Raw genomic sequence first — 12,772 nt, 5'->3', positions numbered from 1 at the left:
AAAGGCAGAGGCTTTAACCCACTGAGCCACCCAGGCACCCCATACATTAAGATTTAAAATGCACATTATAAATAGTACAGTTTAAAATTATGCAATTCAGGATTCATGACATTTCCTATAACCATTTTTTTTTCCTATAACCATTTTTAACTCCTTAATTACTCTCTTTCCTGTAAATAGCACCTCTCAGTTCTCAGCCTTACAAGTTATTAAGCAAGGTGCATTTTTATTTTTACTTTTTTTTTTAAAGATTTTATTTACTTATTTGAGAGAAAGATAGCAAGGGAGAGCATGAGAAGGGGGATGAGGACGATGGAGTGTTTGATCCCAGAACCCTGGGATCACGATCTGAGCCAAAGGCAGACGTTTAACGGACTGAGCCACCCAGGCACCCCAAAGTGCATTTTTGTATATTTAAATAACAAAAAGAAGAATCAGTCTAGGTGAGATTATGGCAGATATGTTTCACTTATGCATTACTATCTTATTTTATAATACATTTGTTTTCATATAAACTTAATGTCTCCAAGTAGTTATCAAGTATATCCAATGCCTCAGACACTCCCCAAAGCACCATCCGATATGGGAACCGTATCTGAGAAGGCATTAAAAGTATTGCAATAGTCAATATGCAATATGGGCTATACCATCAAATATTGGAGGTTTGGCCACATATGAGGAGCTGGAAAATCACCTTATGTTTTGACTCAGTAATCTCACACTTAGGAGTAAGGGAGATTTTGGGGAAATAACCCAACAGAAGCAACAGCAGCACCTCAGAATTTGACCTTGGGAAATAGGGTCACTGTGGATATAATCAGTTAAATTAGGATGAGGTCATAATGCAGTAGGGTGGATTTGTAATTTGGTATGACTCGTGTCCTCACAAAAAGATGGCCACGTGAAAACAGAAACACACAGAATACCCTGTGGAGGAGGGGGTGGAAGTGATGCACCTCTGAGCCAAGGAATGCCAAAGATTGCTGCAGACCACCAGAAGCTTAGGATGAGGCTAGGAAGGATTCCCTTATAGGTTACAGAGGGAGCTGGCCCTGGCAACACCATGATTTTGGATGTTTAGCTTCCAGAACTATGAGACAATAAATTGCTATTGTCTTAAGCCACACAGTCTGAGGTGCTTTGTTATGTCAGCCCAAAGAAAAAAAATACGATGGTCAACTCTGATTTTTGACAAGGCTGCCAAGACCAGGCAATGCAGAAAGAACCATCTTTTCAACAAATGATGCTGAGAAAACTAGGGGTCCATATGCAAAAGTATGAATCCGGACCCGTACCTTATACCATATACAAAAATTAACTTAAAAAATGAACTGAAGACTAAACTTAAGAGATAAAACTTCAAAACTCTTAGAAGAAAGCATAGAGGAAAATTTTCATGGCTGTGGATATAGGACTGATTTCTTAGATGGTACCAAAAGCACAGCTAACAAAACAAAACAGACCAAATATAGATAAATTGGACTTCATCAATATCAAAAACGTATATGCATCAGAAAACACTATTAAGATATTTTCATTTTTTTTTAAGATTTTATATATTTATTTGACAGACAGAGATCACAAATAGGCAGAGAGGCAGGCAGAGAGAGAGAGGGAAGCAGGCTTCCTGCCGAGCACAGAGCCCAATGCGGGGCTCGATCCCAGGACCCTGGGATCATGACCTGAGCTGAAGGCAGAGGCTTTAACCCACTGAACCACCCAGGTGCCCCGATATTTTCATATTTTTGACAACTAATTCCTCTTTCATATTCTTACCTCCTGGAATTCCCCAAAGTATAAAAATTGCCCTAAATTTAATCACAAGGACAAGAAATAAAGCCATGTTGAAATTACTTTGGCAGAGTGTACAATTTGTGTTTTAAAGATTTTATTTATTTATTTGACAGAGAGCATAAGCAGGCAGAGGGAGAGAGAGAAGGCAAAGGGAGAGAGAGAAGCAGGTTCCCTGCCGAGCAAGGAGCCCAGTGCAGGACTCCATCCCAGGTCCCCGGGATTACAACCTGAGCTCAAGGCAGCCACTTAACTGACTGAGCCACCCATGCGTCCCTACAATTTGCCTTTTAGAAATGTGTCTGGAAAAATTTATAGTCAGTGATATCTTAAATGTGCTGTAAGATTTCTGGAAAATGACAGCAGCATGGAAGGCATGTGTCTTGGTCTGCATCTTGGTGTGTTTGGTTTGTAATCTCATCTATAGGAAAATTGGAATATTGCTTCTCTGATTTGCATTTATGGTAATGGTGACTTTTTGGATCACTGAAGGAAAAAGAAGTAACATGTTCATGATGTAGGTGAATGCTGTGATTCTCATTAATAGAGGTGAAAAATGGGGGGGAGGACACTATTAAGAGAGTGAAAACTCACAAAATGGTGAAGAGTATTTATTTGTAAGTCATCTATTTGATAAAGAATTAATATTTAGAATATATAAAGAACTCCTACATCTCAATAGCAAAAAACCAAATAACCCAATTCATAAATGGACAGAGGACTGGAATAATATACAATTAGTCAATAAGCACATGGAAGGATGTACAATATCATTAGCCATTGGGGAAACACATATCAAAACCACAATGAGGTATCACTTCACACCCACCAGGATGGCTATAATTTTAAAAATGAAGAGGGTGCCTGGGTGGCTCAGTTATTAAGCATCTGCCTTAGGCTCGGGTCATGATCCCAAGATCCTGGGATCAAGCCCTGTGTTGGGTTCCCTGCTCAGCGGGAAGCCTCTTTCTCCCTCTCCCACTCCCCCTGTTTGTGTTTCCTCTCTCGCTGTCTTTCTCCTTCTGTCAAATAAATAAATACAAATCTTTTTAAAAATTAAAAAAAAAAATAGAGAATGACAAGTGTTGGTGAGGATGGGGAAACATTGGAACTCTTGTATACTGGTGGCAAGGATGTAAAAATGGTGTAGCCACTGTGGGAAAAAGTTCAACAGATCTTCAAAAAGTAGACTTACCATATGACCATGCAATTCTCATCCTAGGGGTTTGTGCAGAGGGGTTGGAAACAGGGACTCAAACAGGTATAGCAGTGTTAATAGCAGCATTGTGCACAGTGGCAAGAAGCTGGAAACAACCCAAATGTTTAGAAATAATGGAGATGGTAACATAGAACATTGTGAACTGTACTTAATGCTACTGAACTGTGTACTTAAATGTGTTTAAAATGGCAAATTTCGGGATGCCTGGGTAGCTCAGTTGGTTAAGCAGCTGCCTTCGGCTCAGGTCATGATCCCAGCGTTCTGGGATCGAGTCCCACATCGGGCTCCTTGCTCAGCAGGGAGCCTGCTTCTTCCTCTGCCTTTGCCTGCCATTCTGTCTGCCTGTGCTCACTCTCTTTCCCTCTCTCTCTCTGATAAATAAATTAAAAAAATGGCAAATTTCATGTTACATATATTTTACCACAATTTTTATAAAGAGAGTCAAGGGGTAGAGAGTGTGCTAGGTCATGGGATGCAAGAATGGAAGGAATCCTGGGAGAGGTTGGTAGGAAGAAAAGGGAATGTTTGAGGGATTAAAGGCTGCAGTGAGGTTGAAGGGAAGGCATTTAGAGAGTAAGATTGAGAGAACTGGAATAATAGCAAGAAGTGTCGACTAATATATTAGAATGTTAGAATTTCAGGAGTAGAATGTTCCCAGGTTAATAAAGTTGAGGACATGCTCTTGAGTATGGACTGCTTAAGAAGTAGGGGTTATGACAGTCTAGGGAATTGAATGTGGCCAACCCACATGGGAGGGCCGCTGGAAATAGAGTAGAAAGCAAGTCTGAGTTCAGTGTCGAAGATTGGTAGATGTCAGTGGTTGACTTACAGGAGCCAACAAGGGAAATGATTCATTTTTACTATATTTCTTAGTTTTGTACTTATATTGCAGTGTCCACCCAGAGGTTGTTAAATTTCTTTTTACTAGACACATTTTGATAAGCCTGGTAGGTTGCCAGTGGCTAAGCCAGTCATAAAGTTGAGAGATGTAGAAATAGGTTTAGGCAATATTTCAGCTCTTCTGTAAGTACAGAGGTTTTGATCTGATAGTGTGACAAGGTACAATGAAGGGGGAAAGCATTGGCTTCTTTTTAAGGTGTATGGGCAAGTATTTAAAAGCCTTTTCATTTTAGAAGTATGCAGAAGATGCTTCAAAAAGAGCATCTTTCCTGTTAGAATTTGGTCTAGAATTTAATATTATTTATCATATTATAATACTTACAAAATGTGTTCAATTTATAAAATAAGTCATTCAGCAAGCCCCGTTTAATTAACTCATACTTTGAGATTCCAGTGTGCCCTCTAATTTTGTTTTCTCTTATGGCAGATCTTTTATTTAATATAGCCTCAATTCATATTGAGTCTCCAAATACTGTTTTTATCATTCGTAGGAAAACGGGAAATCATTTTCACAACTTCATTAGTTGGCAAGACCTAAGAGCTGTTGAACTTGTAAAATCTTGGAATAATTCGCTCAGACTGAAGGTAATCTTTTTCTTCTGTGATTTAGATGTTGCTGTTTTCCCTGTAAATGTCCCTTAACTATTAGGCTTCAGTGTATAATCTCCTATTTGTACTGCTTTAGGAGATTGAGAAGAGAATACACATATGCACACTCCTCCCATCAGTGAAACTTTTTAATAGTTACCCAAAAGCATATGTGGTAGACTAAAGTACTACACTTCAGGAAACCCTGAGGAGGTTTAGGACGGTCCAGATGTTCTCACATAAGTGAGAATTCATTCCTGGAGAAGAATTTGCCAAGTTGCCATTCTTGGAGAAATAGACAAAATGCAGACTGTGTCCAGAAAGTTAGTAGGAAAGTGTCCAGATTTCATCCTCTTTTATTAGAAAAGTGGAGAATGAATATTGAGATCGATAACTAGCTGACTGCCACGAGCTCTTCACTGATGCCTGTCACATAAAGGTCGCAAATGACAACGGTGACAACCATGATGATGACCTCAGTGGCGGTGTCAATGTAAGTGTGGGATTACTGAGTCAGAGGGTAAGACAATTTGCAAATGTGGCCAGATCTGGTATAATCAATACAGCAGATTGCCTACGGTGTGTTGCAATATTCCGTGTTCTAATGCCGCCCAGCTAAATGCCTCCTCAGCTAGGGTGCCCGTACCAGGTAGTGCTTCAGGGAATATCTGGAGCATTGGTTTTACTCAACAACTTTTTGGAGACATTAATTTTATATGAAAACAAACAAAGATATTATTAGATATTATGGAATCTGACAGCAGTGCATGAGTACAAGAGACACTTTTGCCATAATCTCACCCGCAGTTGGTTTTTCTTTTGTTAGTATAATATATGAAAATGCACCTTGCTTTAATAACTTGAAAGGCTGAGAACCAAGAGGTGCTCTTTACAGGACAGACTAATCAAGGAGTTGAAAATAATCATAAGGAAATGTCATGAACTTTGAATGGTATAATTTTAAATTATACTACTTACAATGCAGAATTCTGTATCTTAATGCATAATTTTAGTTTTTAATAGGTCAATTCATCAAACATTTCTTAGGTCTGTCAGTGAGGTATTTATAACTTTTATTCCTTTAAAAAATAAGTTTTGAGGGGTGCCTGGGTGGCTCAGTGGGTTAAAGCCTCTGCTTCAGCTCCGGTCATGATCCCAGGGTCCTGGAATCGAGCCCCGCATCGGGCTTTCTGCTTGGAGGGGAGCCTGCTTCCTCCTCTCTCTCTGCCTGCCTCTCTGCCTACTTGCTATCTCTGTCTGTCAAACAAAGTCTTTAAAAAAAAAAAAAAGTTTTGACTTTGGAAATAATTTACGTCTGTAGTACAAACCCCAAATCTCACATATAAAACTCACTTCAGGCACAAAAATCAGCCTTTAAATTAAGCTATTCATCTGCTTGATATTGAGGATGCGCATGATGTAAGCTTTGGGTTTTCTTAGGAGACAAATGTACACAGACAAATGTTTAGCACACACAATGTCAGGGCCTTGACTGCCACTGAGAGAAGCCTACCCTGCATTCATCCTATACAGATGTTTTTTCTTTCTTTCTTTCTTTCTTTTTTTTAAAGGTTTTATTTATTTATTTGACAAAGAGATCACCAGTAGGCAGAGAGGCAGGCAGAGAGAGAGAGAGAGAGAGTGAGAGGGAAGCAGGCTTCCTGCTGAGCAGAGAGCCTGATGTGGGGCTCAATCCCAGGACCCTGAGATCGTGACCTGAGCTGAAGGCAGAGGCTTAACCCATTGAGCCACCCAGGTGCCCGCTTTTTTTTTTTTTTTCTTAAGGGTTTTATTTTTAAGTAATCTCAGCGTGGGGCTCAGACTTACAACCCCAAGATTAAGAGTTGCACGCTGTACCCCCCTCTCCTGGATGTTCATGGTTTATCGGTTGAGGTTATGGAAATGTTGAGGGTATATGTGCCAGAGATGGCACCAAAGTCATTTGTTTAGCCAATGTTAGCTCCAAACAAAATGGTGAAGTAATTGACCTGTGTTGGCAGTCTCCTGGCACCATTGTTTTCTTCCAGTTCTTCTAGCAGCATTCATGCTTCCTTTCACTGCTGTTCTGATTGTTGGTTAATTGTTGCTAAGGCTTCTCTTTGCTTGTAGCATAAAATCCCCTGTCTACAGCTCTTCCCACTTCCCAGACCCTTTCTTCCTGAATCTGCTAAGTATTCAGCTCCCGCTTTGCCAACCTGCTTTTGTTCTTAGAGCACTGAAGGTGCCGCTTCCCTTAAGGCATTCGTACCCTCAGGGGCTTTCTCCCGTCATGACTGGATTTTTCTCATCTCTCCAGGCCCAGCTCCTATGCCATCTCCTCTATGTGAGCCCTTTCCTGCCATCCCATTTATAGAGTAGTATGTCCCCACCCGCCACTCCAGTCTCTGTCTTACTGTCCTTCTTTCTTTCACAGCACTTAACTACATTTCAAAGGTTTTGAGACATAGATTTTTTTCCAATTGAAATTTAATTGAGATAAATATAGATTCACATGCAGTTGTAAGAAATAATACAGGGATCCCTTATAGGCTTTGTAGTTTCTCTCAATGGTAACATTTTACAAAACTATACTATTGTGTCTAAAATAGTATAATTATAATTATAGTGTCTATAATACTATAGTAGTATTGACATTAATATAGTCTATAGATCTTATTCAGATTTCCTCAGTTTTACCTGTACTCGTGTATGTGCATGTGTGTGTGTGTTATAATTTTTGTACGGTTTTTTCCCTGTGTTCATGAATCCGCCACCAGAATCCAGATGATGAACATTTCAAAGGTCCCTCGTGTCGCTCTTTTGTAACAACATCCTCTCTCTCTCGTGCGCTTCCCCATACTCTTCCCGTCCCTCACTCCTTGCAACCACTAATCTGTTCTCCATTAAATTTTTTTTCTCACTTCCAAAATATTATATACATAGAGTGATACAGTATAAAACCTTCTGGGATTTGCTTTCTTCACTTAGTGTAATTCCCTGGAGAATCCAAGTTATATGTCTGTCAATAGCTTGTTACTTTTTATTGCTGAATTGTATTCAGTGGTACAAATGCACCACCCGTTTAAGGACATCTGTGCAAATTCCAGTTTTTGGCTATTACAAATAGAGCTGTTTTGAACATTTGTGTACAGAATTTTATGTGAACATGAGTTTTCATTTGTCTAGGATAATACCCCAAAGGTACAATTAATTGCTAGGTCAAATAGTAACTGCATGTTTTGTTTCATAAGAAACTGTCAGACTTTTTTCCAGAGTAGCTTCATCATTTATATTCTCACCAACAATGTGTGAGTTATAAGGCATACATTTTTTTTTCCCAATTTAAAAGGGTGATTTTTAAGCAAGGTGTTTTTGTTTGTTTGGTTAGGTTTTTTTTTTTTCAGGATTTTTTTTTTTTAAGAATTTCTTTTTAAGTATCTCTACACCCAGTGTGAGTCTTGATCTCACAACTCCAAGATCAAGAGTTGCATGCTCCACTGACTAAGCCAGCCAGGCACACCAAGCAAGATGTATTTTTAACTGCTTATTTTTAAAAATCATTTTAACCATCAATTATATCTTAGCATTAAATTGCAATTTAAATAGCAGGATTTTTTTTTTCTTGGTGGTACATTCAGTATTGGTTTATTTTACAGTCAGTGTCTTCTTAGACTATCTCACTTATTGATTTGATTACTTGTCCGTCTCTTCCCATTAGAATGTAAATTTCAAGAAGGTAGGGATTCTGCCCATATTGTTCATTCTGCTTTCTCAAGGCCTAGCACAGTCCTTGGTACATAGAAGGTACTCAATAAATATTTGTTAAATGTAAAAACAAAAAGTTAATGTTTCGTATGTTGAGTAAAAGTGCAGTTGTAAGAATTCTCCATACTTTTTGTGTGCCTCCCCCCCCCCCGGTATCTGTATTTTTTTTTTTTAAAGATTTTATTTATTTATTTGACAGACAGAGATCACAAGTAGGCAGAGAGGCAGGCAGAGAGAGAGAGAGAGAGAGAGAGAGGGAAGCAGGCTTCCTGTGGAGCAGGGAGCCCGATGCGGGGCTCGATCCCAGGACCCTGAGATCATGACCCGAGCCGAAGGCAGCAGCCCAAACCACTGAGCCACCCAGGCGCCCCCCGGTATCTGTATTTTAATAGAAGATCCCTGAAGGATATTAAATGTAATTTTTTTAAAAGATTTTATTTTATTTATTTGATAGAGGAAGAGATCCCAAGCAGGCAGAGCAGCAGGCAGAGAGAGAGGGGGAAGCAGGCTCTCTGGTGAGCAGAGAGCCCGATGTGGGGCTCGATCCCAGGACCCTGAGATCATGACCTGAGCCGAAGGCAGAGGCTTAACCCACTGAGCCACCCAGGTGCCCCTAAATGTAATTTTTTTAATAGAGGAAAGTATAATGTTCTTAAGGAGGAAGAACTGCTTTCAATTTGAAGCATTCCTTAAAATATAACACATCAGAGGAAGTATTATGGGTGGTCATTTTAAATATTTTCAGAAACTCTTATCTTTTAATAAGCAGTACAAAATATAAAGAAACACAGAAGATTTGAATACCGAATAAGGTGAAAAGGAAGTTAAAAGGGTACAAACTTTCAGTTATAAGATGAACAAGGTTTGAGGATCTAATGTATAACATGATGACCATAGTTGATAACACTATATTATATAAATGAAATTTGCTAAGAGAACTTAAATGATCTCACCAAAATGGAAAGGAAAAAAATTAAACTGGGGCTCATTGTTCCAAAAAAAGGGGACAGGACTGAAATGTAGAGAGAATTGAGTTTATACATTTTCTTGATTGTTGTGTTTATTATTTTAGTAAATAAATACAATCTTTTAAATTTATACATATATATTTTTAAAAATTTTTTTTACAGAGAGAGAGCATGTGCATGTGAGTGGGGAGGGAAGGGCAGAGGGGAGGGAGAGAATCAATCTTAATCAGTCTCCACACCCAGTGTGGAGCCTGGTGCAGGGCTCCATCTCATGACCCTGAGATCATGACCTAAGCTGAAATCAAGAGTTGGACACTTAACCAATGGGAGCCACCCAGGCACCCCTTTAAATATATTGTTTAGGAGAGGGTGGGCAATAACATAGGAAGAAAATGCAAGAAGTGGGTAAATTCTCTATAAGTGAATATTTTGTAAAATACCAGTTTCAGAAATTGAATTGTCCATCTGCATTCTTTTTTTTTCTATCTTTATTTTTTTATTTTTTATTTTTTATAAACATATAATGTATTTTTATCCCCAGGGGTACAGGTCTGTGAATCACCAGGTTTACACACTTCACAGAACTCTCCATAGCACATACCCTCCCCAATGTCCATAACCCCATCCCCCTCTCCCGACCCCCCTCCCCCCAGCAACCCTCAGTTTGTTTTGTGAGATTAAGAGTCACTTATGGTTTGTCTCCCTCCTGATCACATCTTGTTTCATTTATTCTTCTCCTACCCCCCTAACCCCCCATGTTGCATCTCCACTTCCTCATATCAGGGAGATCATATCATAATTGTCTTTCTCTGATTCACTTATTTCACTAAGCATGATACGCTCTAGTTCCATCCATGTCGTTGCAAATGGCAAGATTTCATTTCTTTTGATGGCTGCATAGTATTCCATTGTATATGTATACCACATCTTTATCCATTCATCTGTTGATGGACATCTAGGTTCTTCCCATAGTTTGCCTATTGTGGACATTGCTGCTATAAACATTTGGGTGCACGTGCCCTTCAGATCACTACGTTTGTATCTTTAGGGTAAATACCCAGTAGTGCAATTGCTGGGTCATAGGGTGGTTCTATTTTCAACTTTTTGAGGAACCTCCATGCTGTTTTCCAGAGTGGCTGCACCAGCTTGCATTCCCACCAACAGTGTAGGAGGGTTCCCCTTTCTCTGCATCCTCACCAGCATCTGTCATTTCCTGACTTGTTATTTTTAGTCATTCTGACTGGTGTGAGGTGATATCTCATTGTGGTTTTGATTTGTATTTCCCCGATGCCAAGTGATGTGGAGCACTTTTTCATGTGTCTGTTGGCCATCTGGATGTCTTCTTTGCAGAAATATCTGTTCATGTCTTCTGCCCATTTCTTGATTGGATTATTTGTTCTTTGGGTGTTGAGTTTGCTGTTCTTTATAGATTTTGGATACTAGCCCTTTATGTGATACGTTGTTTGCAAATATCTTCTCGCATTCTGTCAGTTGTCTTTTGGTTTTGTTAACTGTTTCCTTTGTTGTGCAAAAGCTTTTGATCTTGATGAAATCCCAATAGTTCATTTTTGCCCTTGCTTCCCTTACCTTTGGCGATGTTCCTAGGAAGACCTTGCTGCGGCTGAGGTCAAAGAAGTTGCTGCCCATGTTCTCCTCAAGGACTTTGATGGATTCCTTTCTCACACCGAGGTCCTTCATCCATTTTGAGTCTATTTTCATGTGTGGTGTAAGGAAATGGTCCGATTTCATTTTTCTGCATGTGGCCGTCCAATTTTCCCAACACCATTTGTTGAAGAGGCTATCTTTTTTCCTTTTCCATTGAACATTCTTTCCTGCTTTGTCAAAGATGAGTTGACCATAGAGTTGAGGGTCTATTTCTGGGCTCTCTATTCTGTTCCATTGATCTATGTGTCTGTTTTTGTGCCAATACCATGCTGTCTTGATGATGACAGCTTTGTAATAGAGCTTGAAGTCCGGAATTGTGATGCCACCAACTTTGGCTTTCTTTTTCAATATTCCTTTGGCTATTTGACGTCATTTCTGGTTCCATATAAATTTTAGGATTATTTGTTCCATTTCTTTGAAAAAATGGGGGGGATTTTTATAGGGATTGCCTTAAATATGTAGATTGCTTTAGGTAGCATAGACATTTTCACAATATTTCTTCTTCCAATCCAGGAGCATGGAGCATTTTTCCATTTCTTTGTGTCTTCCTCAATTTCTTTAATGAGTACTTTATAGTTTTCTGAGTATAGATTCTTAGCCCCTTGGTTAGGTTTATTCCTAGGTATCTTATGGTTTTGGGTGCAATTGTAAATGGGATTGACTCCTTAATTTCTCTTTCTTCTGTCTTGTTGTTGGTGTAGAGAAATGCAACTGATTTCTGTGCATTGATTTTATATCCTGACACTTCACTAAATTCCTGTACAAGTTCTGCAGTTTTGGAGTGGAGTCTTTTGGGTTTTCCACATATAGTATCATATCATCTGCGAAGAGTGATAGTTTTGACTTCTTTGCCGATTTGGATGCCTTTAATTTCCTTTTGTTGTCTGATTGCTGAGGCTAGGACTTCTAGGACTGTGTTGAATAGCAGTGGTGATAATGGACATCCCTGTCGTGTTCCTGACCTTAGTGGAAAAGCTTTCAGTTTTCTCCATTGAGAATGATATTTGCGGTGGGTTTTTCATAGATGGCTTTGATAATATTGAGGTATGTGCCCTCTATGCCTACACTTTGAAGAGTTTTGATCAGGAATGGATGCTGTACTTTGTCAAATGCTTTTTTAGCATCTATTGAGAGTATCATGTGGTTCTTGTTTTTTCTTTTATTGATGTGTTATATCACATTGATTGATTTGCGGATGTTGAACCAACCTTGCAGCCCTGGAATAAATCCCACATGGTCGTGGTGAATAATCCTTTTAATGTACTGTTGAATCCTATTGGCTAGTATTTTGGTAAGAATTTTCGCATCTGTGTTCATTAAGGATATTGGTCTGTAGTTCTCTTTTTTGATGGGATCCTTGTCTGGTTTTGGGATCAAGGTGATGCTGGACTCATAAAATGAGTTTGGAAGTTTTCCTTCCATTTCTATTTATTGGAACAGTTTTAGGAGAATAGGAATTAGTTCTTCTTTAAATGTTTGGTAGAATTCCCCTGGGAAGCCGTCTGGCCCTGGGCTTTTGTTTGGAGATTTTTGATGACTCTTTCAATCTCCTTACTGGTTATCGGTCTGATCAGGTTTTCTATTTCTTCCTGGTTCAGTTGTAGTAGTTTATATGTCTTTAGGAATGAATCCATTTCTTCCAGATTGTCAAATTTGTTTGCATAGAGCTGCTCATAGTATGTTCTTATAATTGTATTTCTTTGGTGTTAGTTCTGATCTCTCCTCTTTCATTCATGATTTTATTTATTTGGATCCTTTCTCTTTTCTTTTTGATAAGTCTGGCCAGGGATTTATTTATTTATTTATTTATTATTTATTTATTTATTTATTAATTCGTTCAAAGAACCAGCTCCTAGTTTCATTGATTTGTTCTATTGTTTTTTGTTTTTTTGTTTTT

At 38.8% G+C, this 12,772-nt stretch overlaps 1 protein-coding gene across 2 annotated transcripts in view; it reads left to right on the top strand.

Moving 5' to 3' along the window:
• The window catches only part of GK5 (glycerol kinase 5), an 88,708-nt gene that overhangs the window by 19,372 nt on the left and 56,564 nt on the right, over positions 1-12,772 (top strand). For both annotated transcript variants that reach the window (XM_082712897.1, XM_082712898.1), the window contains exon 4: positions 4,402-4,495. In XM_082712897.1, coding sequence (XP_082569023.1) covers positions 4,402-4,495 — 94 coding nt within the window. The remainder of the gene's footprint in view (positions 1-4,401; positions 4,496-12,772) is intronic.

This window comes from Mustela nivalis (assembly GCF_964662115.1).
Source record: "Mustela nivalis genome assembly, chromosome: 1".
NCBI lineage: Eukaryota > Metazoa > Chordata > Mammalia > Carnivora > Mustelidae > Mustela > Mustela nivalis.
Note: the sequence above shows the minus strand (reverse complement) of the source record. Positions and strands in the feature narration are given on the sequence as shown.